This window comes from Carassius gibelio, chromosome A23 (genome assembly GCF_023724105.1).
Source record: "Carassius gibelio isolate Cgi1373 ecotype wild population from Czech Republic chromosome A23, carGib1.2-hapl.c, whole genome shotgun sequence".
NCBI lineage: Eukaryota > Metazoa > Chordata > Actinopteri > Cypriniformes > Cyprinidae > Carassius > Carassius gibelio.
In genome coordinates, this window is record NC_068393.1 from 15,472,592 (window position 1) to 15,485,685 (window position 13,094).

Consider the following 13,094-nt stretch of genomic DNA (forward strand, 5'->3'; position numbering starts at 1 on the left):
TTACTTTAATTTTAGCTAAAGAGTTAATGACACTTTATTTGTGACAAACAGAGCAATAGACAGGATTTACCAAGACCGTCCGAGGAGCTGCCAAGACATGTTCCCAGGCGTAAACTACTTTTGAAACTAATGAAGGGCGGTTATGATGTCCACACAACACCTGTTTCTTTCTTAATACCAGTCCTTTTATATAAACAACACAACGGCTGATTACAAGTCAGTCTTGAGTACAAAGAAGGCCCCAGGTCATTTTCATGATCGTCAATTCTAGTAAACGTCCATTCACCTCCAGGCTAAGTACCTGTAACTTTAGAGCTGAGCATTTTAACGGCTCTGGGTTGTGATGCAGACAGTCTTTAGTCACAGCACAAAAGATGATTTGGATCTGAATTGCTTTCACACATGAGCAGACTCTGACAGGCAGATGTGAGAGACGATGACGAGTGTTAAAACACTAGACAAAAGCTTTAATGGACCAAGCTCATCTGGAATATACCAATAAGTGGAGGGACAGGTCACACAAAAATAAAAGTTCTGTCATTATTTACTGAACTCATGTACCTTCCAAATCAATGTGCTTTTATTTTATCAGCTAAACATAATGGAAGCTTGTGTGTGTGTGTGTGTGTGTGTGTTTGTGTTTGTGTATAAAAGTGAACGGGCAAAAGAACTGATGAGCTCCAGAAAAGGAAATAATATTTAAATTGGCTTCACACTTGGAAAATATAGCACGCACATCATACCTGTCACTTTTAATGGTTTATGATGTCATTTGTCATCTTGAATATAGACCCTGTTCACTGTGTGAGAAAGTGCAGCCAAAACATTCTGGACAATAACTCATATTTCATGGGGAAAAAGAATTTGCAAAATCTTAAGGGTGAATAAATGATGACAGAAATATCATTTTTGGTTTTGTTTTGTTTTACCCTGCAACAAAAGAGTCCTACTCGCTGACAGTACACTAGGTATTGAGAGTAAAACACTACTGTTCAAAAGTTTGAGATTTTTTTTTTTAAAGAAAAATATTTATCAAGATTAACATTAAATTGACCGAAAGTGGCAGTAAAAAAGCATAATGTTTAAAAAAAGTTTATATTTCAAATACTGTTCTTTAGTTACACTCTCTTTATCAAAGAATCCTGTAAAAAAAAATGCATCATGGTTTCCACAAAAAATATTAAGCACCAGAATTGTTTCCAATGCTGATAATAAAAACAAATGTTACTTGAGCACTAAATCAGCAGATTAGAATGATTTGCCATCACAAAAATTAAAATTACAAACTACACGGTTACACTTATATAAAACAGTGAAAACAGAACCGAAAACACATAAAAAGACAGAAATATATGAAAGAGGTCTAGCACATTAGTGTGGGATCATGACAACTGTCCTCAACATTTGAGCAGACATGTTTGTGCCTAATGTGAGGAAGGAAGGCGGCAATCGATTACAACCTTCAAAAACATCAGATCATCAGACTCTAAAGAAACGGCCAACATTACACTCATGTCTGCGTCCTACGTCCTAGTAGTTGACAGAATAATAGCACTTGATAAACCGCTCACTTATGTTTCCTGTCACTGGCACGTCAACAGCACCCATCCACTTCAGTTTGCTACATGCAGCAATGTCTTCCTGGGTGTAGCAGTTAAATAGGGTAAACACCAATGTTGCATACTAAAAACAGCAATTACAGCACATTAAACTCACTACCATCAACAATATCCTTTCATCCACAGCTCTCAGCCTCTCACACAAGGAGGATCCATGCCATATCTGGTCAGTTACGCAAATCCCTCAGTCGCAGAGGAGTCTAGCGTGTATCCCAGGGAGAGGTGAGGTTGAAAAAGGGAGATTAGAGCCTCCTCCAGCTCCAGCTGAGCAATCTAATGCGATTACATTGTGCTTTTCTTATTTCAAGAGACAATTCTTGTGCGGCGACAAAAATAAACAGATTTTCCATCAAAAGCGTGAATAATCTTAAAACAGAACGTTCCGGGTTCTTTACAAGCCAATCTACGGCCAAACCCAGAGAGTCACGTTTAAGACACAAGTTGGCTGTTACTATGCTATTGAAAGTCTAAAAGCAGAAGTATGAAAGTTTTTTTTTTTTTTTTTATAAGCACTCATATTAATTTATTATTTCAAAAAATGATGTAAATTAAGCTTGGAAGTTTTGTGAAGCAATTAATTCACACTTAGTCCTGACTAAACTTTTTAAAATCTGCTGTGCCCCATAGACTTCCATTAAAAGCAGTGGTATTTTAGTATCATTGAGCAACTATAATTACAACTTTTTTATTTTACTATAATAAAAGTTTTTTTTATATATATATGTCCATGTTTTCATTTTTATTTATGTCAGTTTTAGTTATTTTAGTACAACATGTTAAACTAAGTGAAAATGTACTTTAAAAATTGTTAAAAATAAACTTCACGTTTTTTATATTTTATCATTGTTTATTTTTTTCTAATAATGAGGCTGACGTTCACATATCAGTATTGACTTGGAAATTAGCAAATACTCCATATCTTCATACCTTCAACACTATTTATAGAAACATTAAAAGATAATGTTACATACTTGCGCATAACCTACTTAATATTCATGAGCAAATCATTCATCATTCTGAGATGTCACAATCAGCACATCAAACAGCACTGACAGTGTGTGAAAGATGCATCATTCCTTTGAGTATTTTCCACATTTGAATATCTGCTGTGCAGCGTTTTACATCGAATAAAGGTTACGTAACAGACTTTTGCCTTTGCATTGCTCTTCAACTAATAACAACAACAAAATAAATCCCAGTCTGAATGAGAATGTTACCAAGAGGTTTATAATGTAGCTCTATTCATTCATCAGATAGAGCAAAGATGGTGTGGGAGAAACGACTGGTTGAATGAACACTGAATGTATGAGTAGATGTATTAATGTATGAATGTAGGAGGATTCGTGGACTTATTTCAGGCTATAAGAGGATTGTAGAAACCTCTAAAATATCTGAGCCACAAAGACTGATGTGTAGCCTACATAAGATGAAGCACTAATCAAAGCAAAGGTTAAAAAAGACTGGTAATTATCAGTGCTAATATTATTAGAGAAAATTTGATAAAAATACAAAGTTAAATAAAAAATTATAACTACAATTAAAAACTGAAAATACATTAACATGACTCCGAAAAGACCTTGGTTTTTCGTACAGTCTTTATTAAACGCAAAAATGCCACTATATACCAATAACACTAGACTGTGCTGAGAAATGTAACATGTTTTAATACGTTTTTAAATTATACCAGTTTGCACAATAACTTTGGCAGTCCTAAAATCAGTGGTTATTGTTAACAACAAAAAAAAAAAAAAAAAAAAAGATTACAAATAAATATTAAATGGAAAAAAGTTGAAGTAAAATTGAAATAACTAAATATAAGCTAAATATAAAAAATAAAGTCAAATTTGATTACTTACTAATTAGACTTCATAGGCATACCAAAATGAAATGAAAGGAAATCCCAAAATAACCGATTCAAACTGTTAGTAAATAATAAAATACTAGTATAGAATAATAATATACAAAGTAGGACTGCACAATTAATCAACATTAAATAATAAAGGCAATAAATCGCGATTAGGCAGAAGATGCGATTGTCATGCATATATTTCAGAAAGGCAAGGTTCTGTGATGAGTAGTAAATCTCCATCCAAAGGCCAGAGGGTGCTCTAATGCTGAACGCTAAAATCCAAATACGCGCAGAAGAAGAAATCTAGGAAATGCAAATCATGCAGCTGATTAAACAGAAGATTTACCTGCTTTAATTGATTCAACGTGACTAATAAACACACGACTATGGCTATATGGTTTATATGGTGCTACCAGATGGAGCAGCATTTACCACACAGAGCCGTAGATCACTGAGAAGCTACGCAAACTGAAAAAATAAAGCTGTCATTATCGTGAACGATTTTGTCGATTTCGTAATCCTACGATTATATCGTCTGCAATTACGAACGTGATTTTGCATAGCTTGTCAGAGAACTACGGCTACGGAGAACCGGCTTTACTGATCACAATTAATCAGGCAGCCCTAATACAAATATCTATTCCTAAAAAATTTCAAAAATTATTCAACAATTAAAAATTGTGGACACCACAAAAATGAAACTGAAAAAATGTATTAACAGACATGGTATTAGTAAAACTGGTCTACTCCGATAAACAAAACGACATCAGTTCTCCTGCTCCAACAGTGATCCAACACAAAGCCACAAGCTCCTGCTGTAGTCACTGACAGCAGTGGGATTCCAGCTTGGGCCCACTCACCACCTCCGCCTGAACCACTGCAAGGGTCACTCTGCATTCCATCAAGCCAAATGCTAACATCTACATTAAATCAGTGCCTAGCATCAAATACCAAAATGTGAGGCAATGCCTCTGCAGACACATACTCCCACTCCTTTAAGCCAAGGCCGATCACTAATGGTCTGCTTTCCTATTCCTCCCCATATAATGTCTAGGCTAACGATTCTCCTACATCCAGATAGGGTTCCAGAGAGGGTTTAGGTGGAGCAAGACAATACAGCACAGGAACTTAAACCCTGCCTCCATCCACCAGACCATTTCCTCCTCTTTTCCACAGAAGACACAAACCCATAGATCATCTGCATATCACAAAACCATTCTCATTCTCATATCATGCCAGGAATAAATATATATATATATTTTTGTATATTTAGATGAGGTTTGTTCAAATATAGAATATTTGTTTATGACCGTTATCTTAACTTCCCAGAATAACAAATAACCCACATCCACCAGGCCCCGAATCCTGTCTAGACAAGATAAAGGTTCATCTGAGGTCTGCTGAGGTTTACTTGGATTCTTTTTTTTTTGTGGTCTCAACTAAACCTATTATCAGAGCTCAAGAGAAGTGACTCAGCTGTGCCAGTCAAAATCATCTGACAGACCGTCTGAGGTGGCAACAAGTAGCCAATGACTCAATCACATAACTTGCTACACTACTCATATTTCAGTACTGCATCAACAGTCATATAAATTACATAACCTAACAGTTTCCTGAAAGAACTGATGATTACTGATCATTTGAAGGATTTAAAGGGATAGTCATCCCTAAATGACAAGAGGGTGAATAAATGGATACCAGAAATTTCATTTTTGGCTAAACTTTACCTTTTAAACAACACAACAACATATGCTTTACAGTCAATGTGCAATGCACAGACTACTGAATGACTAAATAACAAAAGTTAATCACAATCTTTGAACTTCTCTTGATCACGCCTTCATTATGCATTTATTTCTTGGGCATGAGCATTACATTTGGATCTGCATAATTCAAAATGTGAGCCATTTGCAGGACAGTTTTCTGAGCCATACTAAAAAGGACTGTTGAATAATTTATACAGATATCACAGAAAACTTTCTGGAGTATTTATTCAAAAGGCATCCGGTATGCTCAGTAAGCACCATTTTCCTTTCATTTAATTGAATTGTTATTTTTAGCATAACTTCAAAACAAGTACTATATACAAGGAATAACTAGGTCAAGCTCTTTAGTGTTTTAAAAGATTCAGCATGTCTTATACCTTAAAACTGCATAATGTCATACAATGACAACCATACTTAAAATGCATAAAACATATACATACATACATATACACACATACATAAATATATATACATAAATATATATATATATTTTTTTTTTTTAACATTTTTTTATAAAAACAAATGCTCCACTTGATTTACAATGTAAAAATCTGACACTTGAAGTAAAACTAGTCGACGAGCATCAAGTGTGCACACTCAAATGACTTCTATCCAAACTAACTGAGCAAACTTGGCCTAAGTATTGATAAACATGCAACAGTTTTTGGAGTAAATAAGAGCAGTTGCCCTGAATATCTCAGATAACGACGTTTACGTCACGCAAAACAAATGCTAAAGAACCGACAGGACTCTTTTGTGGGCGAGCACGAAGAAACACTAGCAGAGGATGTGCCTATCCGTGCACTTGAATAAACCGCTAAGAATGCGGGAATATGGAGCGTGTCCACTGCATGCAAATAGACCTGTGGCGAGCTGTAACAATCCATGCAAGCAGGAGAATAACATTTGACAGACATTTGAATTTCTACACGACTCCGGCGAATGCACAGGCCTGTGGAGCTTTTACGAAATAACTCAATTCCCACATCTCCAATCTGTCCCCATAAGGCACAAACGCGTAAAAAAAAAAACGGGCGATTTGTGGATCTGTGTACAAATGCTGATAATGCGAATGTTTCACTAGCGCGAGTCTGGATGAGGATAACAATGACAGATGTAGCAATCACGGCACAGGTGATAGCAAAACTGCGCAAATACCCTCCTCGGCGTATTTATTTATTCCAAATCAATCCTGAAAACCTGATCACACTGCAGCCCATATTGGGTGTCGAAAGCAGCAGCCCACACGTAGCTTGGTCACTATCACCAGGCCATGTCTGGAAAACTTTACAGACTGTCTCCTAAATGCATGCATAGACAAAATAACACGTTTAATCGTGGTTACTCACCTTCAATGGCTCTGATGGGATCTGCTATCTGTATTGCAAGAACTAAACCCAGGTAAAGCGATCCAACGGTCAACATATTTGCATTGCAAAATGGCATTGCCTATGGAAATATCACAATTGTTCACGTAAGGCTGGATTCAAACACCTCATCCGAGCCTCACAATTGTCCGCCGTTGTTTTTTGTGCCCTCCGACACGCTAGCAAACGTAGCTGAGCAGACAATAATGCACAGCAGACAATGTGTCATTAAAATCTAGACATAAAAAGGCTTTTCCAGCCTAAAAAAGGGGAGGTGGTGTACAATGGCACGGTCATGTATGTTGCTTACTGAATAACAGCATGCAAACAGAGGTATGTGGTGTCTTATCTAAAAAGAATCCTTAAAAAAATCAAAGCGGTCTTCTCTGTGATCAAATTATTCCTTTTGCAAAATCAGTATAGTAAAAATGCAAGATCGTCTGGTGGCGGTCCTCGCTGCAAAACAATTAAAATAAAAAAAGGCTCCTCTTTCAGAGCCCCACCGCTTCTGATGCTGGTGGTTGCAATTTGAGTGAGGGGGAGAAAGTGGAGCCTCTACTGGACTGCTGCATGACGTCACCAACCTGGACTGGAGTACAAAAAACTGTAAGCCCTACGCGTCACTGGGCTCCTGCGCATGCGCGACTCAGTTTACGGCTGACCATTTGTTTCGCTCCTCATTCGGTGGAAACTGACCCCGACGCGCAGCCATTTTGGCTCTATATTTATGTAAAGCTTTTGGCAAGATAATTGTTTGAAATAAATTATGAACTTTTACAATTCTGGTCTTGTGATACATACAGTCTTATTACTGTAGTTTTTATTTCTTCAGCGTCAGTATGATAATATGGATGAAAAAAAAACAAACAATAATACTGCAAAAATCTAATAATAAACAATTCTAAAACAAATTATTATTATTATTATTATTATTGATGTTGTTAGTCATGGACACCTTTGAAGTAAGTTTAGGTGGTAAGGATTCCCTATACATTTCAATGCACTGTTTTTTTTATTTTTTTCAAAACTAAAGTTATTGATCAATTATCAAATCACACTAATCTGAAATGGATTAGTTGATACAGAGAGTAGTGGTGTAGTTATTATTATTAGGGTTAGCTATTTGTTCTTCCCTCTCTATTTCTCCTTTTGTTCATTTTAAGATTTGTTTTCTATTGTCCGTTGTCTTAAACCCTGGTGACATGGTTCCATCTAGAGGTAAATAATGGTTATTGCACGAATGGAGTTAGTTCTCATTTGCCTGGTTGTTAAAGACTCAATAGGTGAAAAATTCTCATTCTAAGAAAATTAGCATTTGTAAAATGAGTTCAAACAACACTAATCATGATGGTAAGTGGGGATTTTCTTTTTGTGCATTTTTCTGCCTTAAATCCACATGTTTTTTTTTTTTTCTGGAGGAAGTTTATTGGATGTCACAGTCCAAGGCGCAGCTAAACATATCTCTGGACAGCGTGGAATTACCTGAAGCTTGGATAATCCTTCTCAATAACAGCATGAAAGTGACATTTACTTTTGTTCCAAACAAGTCCAGACAGACAGCTCAGATAATACATCTCTGAATGTACCATTTTCTTATATATTTTGCACTCTTTTATGCATTCACCAACCATGAAGAGAGTGATTAAAAAGAGATCATTTCTTCATGGTAGATGCTTGTGACAGAACATCTAATCAATGGAAAATACAACATCTAAACCTATGGTTATGATAAAAGTGTCTTACCTGATATGGACAGAGTGGAAACACAAATAGCAAGCTCTTGAATCAGTCAAGTAAGGTTTAAGTCAAACTGAGATATTTTCTAATGCCACAACACATTCACATTTAGTCATTTTTGACATTTTTCTTTTTTTTTAAATTACAAATTTTGTCCTTTAAAATTGTTCCTTTCAAAGATAACTTTTCCGATACTCTTTAAATCAAATGTTGTTATTGTTAACTAAAACTGAAACTATTCAAAATAGTTTTCATTCATCGAAATAAAGCTGAAAAATTTAATATACAAAAGTATAAAATAGTCAAATAAAACAGTAATAGAATATGACAAGTACACAAAATTTAAAACGTAATTAAAACAATGAAAAACAAATGAAAAACATTTTTTTTAAATAAAAACTAATTAAAAATATTTGTAAATACTATAATATATAATACAAATGTATAAATATTTCTTCAATAGCTCTGCTCTCAACAGTCCAGTAAAAGTTAAAGGGGTCATATGATGCAATTTCAAATTTTTTCTTTCTCTTTTGAGTGTTACAAGCTCTTGGTGCATGAAGAAGATCTGTAAAGTTGCAAAGACAAAAGTCTCAGATCCAAAGAGACATTTTTTTATCAAAGTTAAGACTCTTTCACGCCCCCCTAAAATGGCTTGTTTAAACCTGCCCCCACATGTCTATGTCACTATGTGGAAAATTTGTGTAATGCCGCCCAAATGTCACGCAAAGAAAGGCAGCGTGGTTTCAGTAACCGCAGTTAGTGCTGAAGCAGTCAAGTCAGGCAGATGCTGTGTGTATCTAGGCCAAAGCAAAAGCATTTTATTTGGCCTTCTGAAAGTAGATGTATTTAGGAATCTTTAAGATTACATACAACAGAACAGCAACAAATTTTATAGATAACCGTTTCTTGAACCTTGGAGAGCTTCTGAATTAGCTACTGAAAGTATGTTTTGTTATTAGTTTAAGTATCTGCTACTGACTGTTCAAATGCAGAGTTTTGCGTGTCGCATGTGTGTGTGTGTGTGTGTGTGAGAGAGAGAGAGAGAGAGAGAGAGAGAGAGAGAGAGAGAGAGAGAGAGAGAGAGAGTGAGAGAGAGACAGGGTCACACAGTGGAGTCAGCTGTATTAATCGTCTGTGGCTTGTGTCTTTCATGTGACTCTGTTCCCATTTTGGGATTGAACTGATGGTAAAGCTAAGGACATTATTAACTGTATTTACATTTATTTTGAAAGAAGAATCTCGCGATTATGAAAAGGGGCATTATATTTCCTACGAGTGCTTTGTGGTGTTCGGCCAATCACAATGCTCTGGGTCAGTTGGCCAATCAGAGCAGACTGCCCTTGTCTGGAGGAGGGTTTTTGTAGAAAACGATGTGTTTGAGAGAGACGGGGCATAGAGGACCTACAATAAAGTACAGTATTTGAAAAATAATGTGATTTTTGAACATTAAAGCATGTCAACATATACACAAAATAATGATCCTTAAAAAAAGCATCATATGACCCCTTTAATACATAAAATACCAATGCATAAAAATTGTGCTGTCCTCTGGGTGGCACTACCAGCCCGTTTACTCTCTTCTCTCCAGCTAGTGCACATTTTCTAATTTCAGTGCTTTTGTTCAGAGTTTGCTCCTCCAGCCTGTCTAATAAATCCCACTGTTATAGTGAACAAGATACCACACAGTTTTTGAAGATTTTACAGCTCCACCCAAGCGTAATATAAGCGCAATGATTCATGGAATACCGCCTAGACTTCTCTTCAATGAGGACCTATTTAAATGATCTAATAGATCAAATGATGTCATGGAACACATATGACTCAGTGCTTAATGAATGTGCGTAATCACTGCTAAATTTGCCATGTTTTTTTTTCATTTTTTTCAAATAATTTCCTTGTTTTATTTAGTGCACAGTGTACTTTAAACTAACATTTTTAATCTTGGTTAAATAACTTTGGAGTCTTTTAACACTGGAGAAGCGAAACCCTTTTAAAAAATCCTACTGAAAAAAAAGAAGAATCTTCATCTGAATGACATTTGTAATCCATAGAGAGGTCAAGACAAGAAACCCAGTCTGTGATGTGGGGACATACATTGCTGTCATGTCTTTTGGGAGAATGTGCAGCCGGCAGATGTTGTAGAAAAGAACAGAATTCCGACAGTGTGGAGCATCTGGGAGTAGCGTTGCAGGGATGTCTGGCCGCCCATGTGCCTGAGCATGTATCTGCCCTCATTCCCCAATGCTTCACTGGGAGAAAGGCTTGGAGGTGGTGATAAAGCTCATTGTACATTGGGGTATAAATCCAACAAGCTCATCGTCTGACACAGCATGACAACCATGCATGCTTAATGACCTCCTCTGCCCTAGGCATCTGTGACAATCTGTGCATTCAACTGTCTCTGAAATGCACCCAGCGCAATATTTGGCCACCAATTTGGGTAAAGCAGTCTCTTTTTTTTTCCGTTTCAAGTGAGCCATTAGATTAAGTTGTCTTGAGCCTTATGAATCTGACGGTTATTATGCCATCCTACATCAAAACATCTGGTCTCATCCAAGAGTTTCATTAAGAGGATAGTTCACACAAAAATAATGCTGAACCCTGATGTTTTCCAAACTCAATTTGGAACAGAAATGTAAGTGTTTTAATTACGCATCTCTGAAACCTTGGTGCAATTTGAATATGCGCATATTAAAATGTGTCAAACTGTATTGTTATCAAGTCATTGAACCTATAAAATATGTAATCACTGACGTCAAATCTGGAAAGTTACATTCTAATGTGACATATTTGAAAATATGTAATATGCGTATGTGAATGAGATTTAAGAAATTCAGCAATCGAAAAGGCAACCATGAATAAATGTACAAATTTTATTGTGAATTTTTTTTCATTTTGGTACGTGACCAACTGTGGTCCAACACCATCCCCTTTTATAGAAGGGAAAAGAGCAGCATGAACATTCTGCTAAACAACTTCTTTTGCGTTTCACAGAATAAAGTAAATCAAAGGGTTTTTTGAGTCCGTGATGCCAGAATTATAATTTTTGCTTTAAAGTCACACTGAAACCAAAGTGGCAACATATATTTCCGTATTGTGACATACATCTTAGTGTAAAAGATCACTGAAAAATAAAAAATGTTGGGCAGGGACTTGGTATTATCCATCAGTTGTTGATTGGATTTTGATATGATCGATTTTCAGTTTAAAAATGGGCAGGGTTTAAGTGGACTGAATTTGATTGGAGAAATCCTGCATATTTCACCACAGAGAACATCCAGTTATGATATATTGATAAAAACGTTTGACTATTGATCTATAACATAAATTTAGAAAATAAGGTTAATTTTCACTTCATGCCAAGTTTAAGAAAAATTAAATCATCACTTAAAATATATTTGCTTTATTTCTGTGAATGAATGCACCTCACGTTTAACAATTGACATGAAGACTGATGTCGCTCAGTTAGCAGAACGGCTCCTGAGCAGCAGCAAGGGAAAGAGATGTGTGTGTGTGTGTGTGTGTGTGTGTGTGTGTGTGTGTGTGTGTGTGTGTGTGTGTGTGTGTGTGTGTGATGTCCTGTGAGGCCTAGCATGTTGTGTGGGGGTTGATTTGAGACAGTGCCAGCGTAAACAGTCCCAGACCACATGTTCTCTCAGGGCAAAGCGCCTGGCTACTCTCCAAGCACATCTGCACACAATCCCCTGCCTTTACCATCCACAGCGCTGGAGACTGAGCTGGTTACAATGGGGGGAGGGAGAGGAATGAACGGTGTTCCCAGACTCTACCAACCTGCTACAGACAGTCAGGAGTACGGGAGATGGAATTCTAAATGGTCCATGTAAAGATTCATTGAATTGAATCCCTCCCTGATGGTTTGGTTCTCAAGCTATTTTGCATACATGCATCTAGTTTGCTTTATGTATGTTTATGAAATGAGTTTCTAGCTGGAAAATACATGATGGCTCAGTTATAGCTCATATTGCATTGCTGCATTGGGATACGCTTCTGTTACCTTTGAGCATCAACATAATGTGTGAGAGTGCTATGAATAATTGGCAGCAATTGAGACCTTTTCTCTAGTGTGCGTTTGTGTTTGTGTATGCGTGTGAACATTGGGTGAATGACATCACACATCTTGGACTGTGGGATGTCTGCTAGGCCAACATTACTCCTCTGGACCTCAGCCTTGAGCGAAGATGGATAGTTGCATAAATCAGGCCTGTGAATCTCCCAGCCCTGCACTGCAGATGTCGCCGAACTCAGATTGTGATTGCATTTTCCAATGGCGACAGTGGAAAGATATCGTTGCAGTGTCCCATTTGTGTTAAATTTGCAAAAAAAATTATGGAAATGTTGAAAGTTCACAACAAAAGTTGAACGTGGGCATCCTAGAGGTAACAATAAATGATCTTTCAGTCCAAAAAAGGTATTTCCTTCAAAGGAAGACATTCTAAATAGCAGGTAGGGAAGTGAGTCAGGCTTCCACAGGATGATAATTATGGCAAGGGCCATGCTGACAACACCTGAGGAATTCAAGGTATGCGCACACACCAAAGATATTCCCAGCCCCCATCGAGACTTCATTCTCCCTCTTTCAGTGTCTGATTAAGATTTCAAACTTATTTGCTTTTGGCATGTAAAAAAAGCATGTGAGTGCTGCCATCATTTATTATGCCATTGTCAATTTTATTTAAATGCATATAATATTTATATATGTACAGACGTGTTTTGTACTACTTTGGCTAATACA

General features: G+C 36.7%; 1 protein-coding gene across 2 annotated transcripts in view; it reads right to left on the bottom strand.

Annotated features, from left to right (window-relative positions):
* The window catches only part of LOC127944211 (low-density lipoprotein receptor-related protein 1), a 94,045-nt gene extending 86,909 nt beyond the window's left edge, over positions 1-7,136 (bottom strand). For both annotated transcript variants that reach the window (XM_052540059.1, XM_052540058.1), the window contains exon 1: positions 6,584-7,136. In XM_052540059.1, coding sequence (XP_052396019.1) covers positions 6,584-6,680 — 97 coding nt within the window. In that variant the 5' untranslated portion in view covers positions 6,681-7,136. The remainder of the gene's footprint in view (positions 1-6,583) is intronic.
* Positions 7,137-13,094: the final 5,958 nt, after the last annotated feature.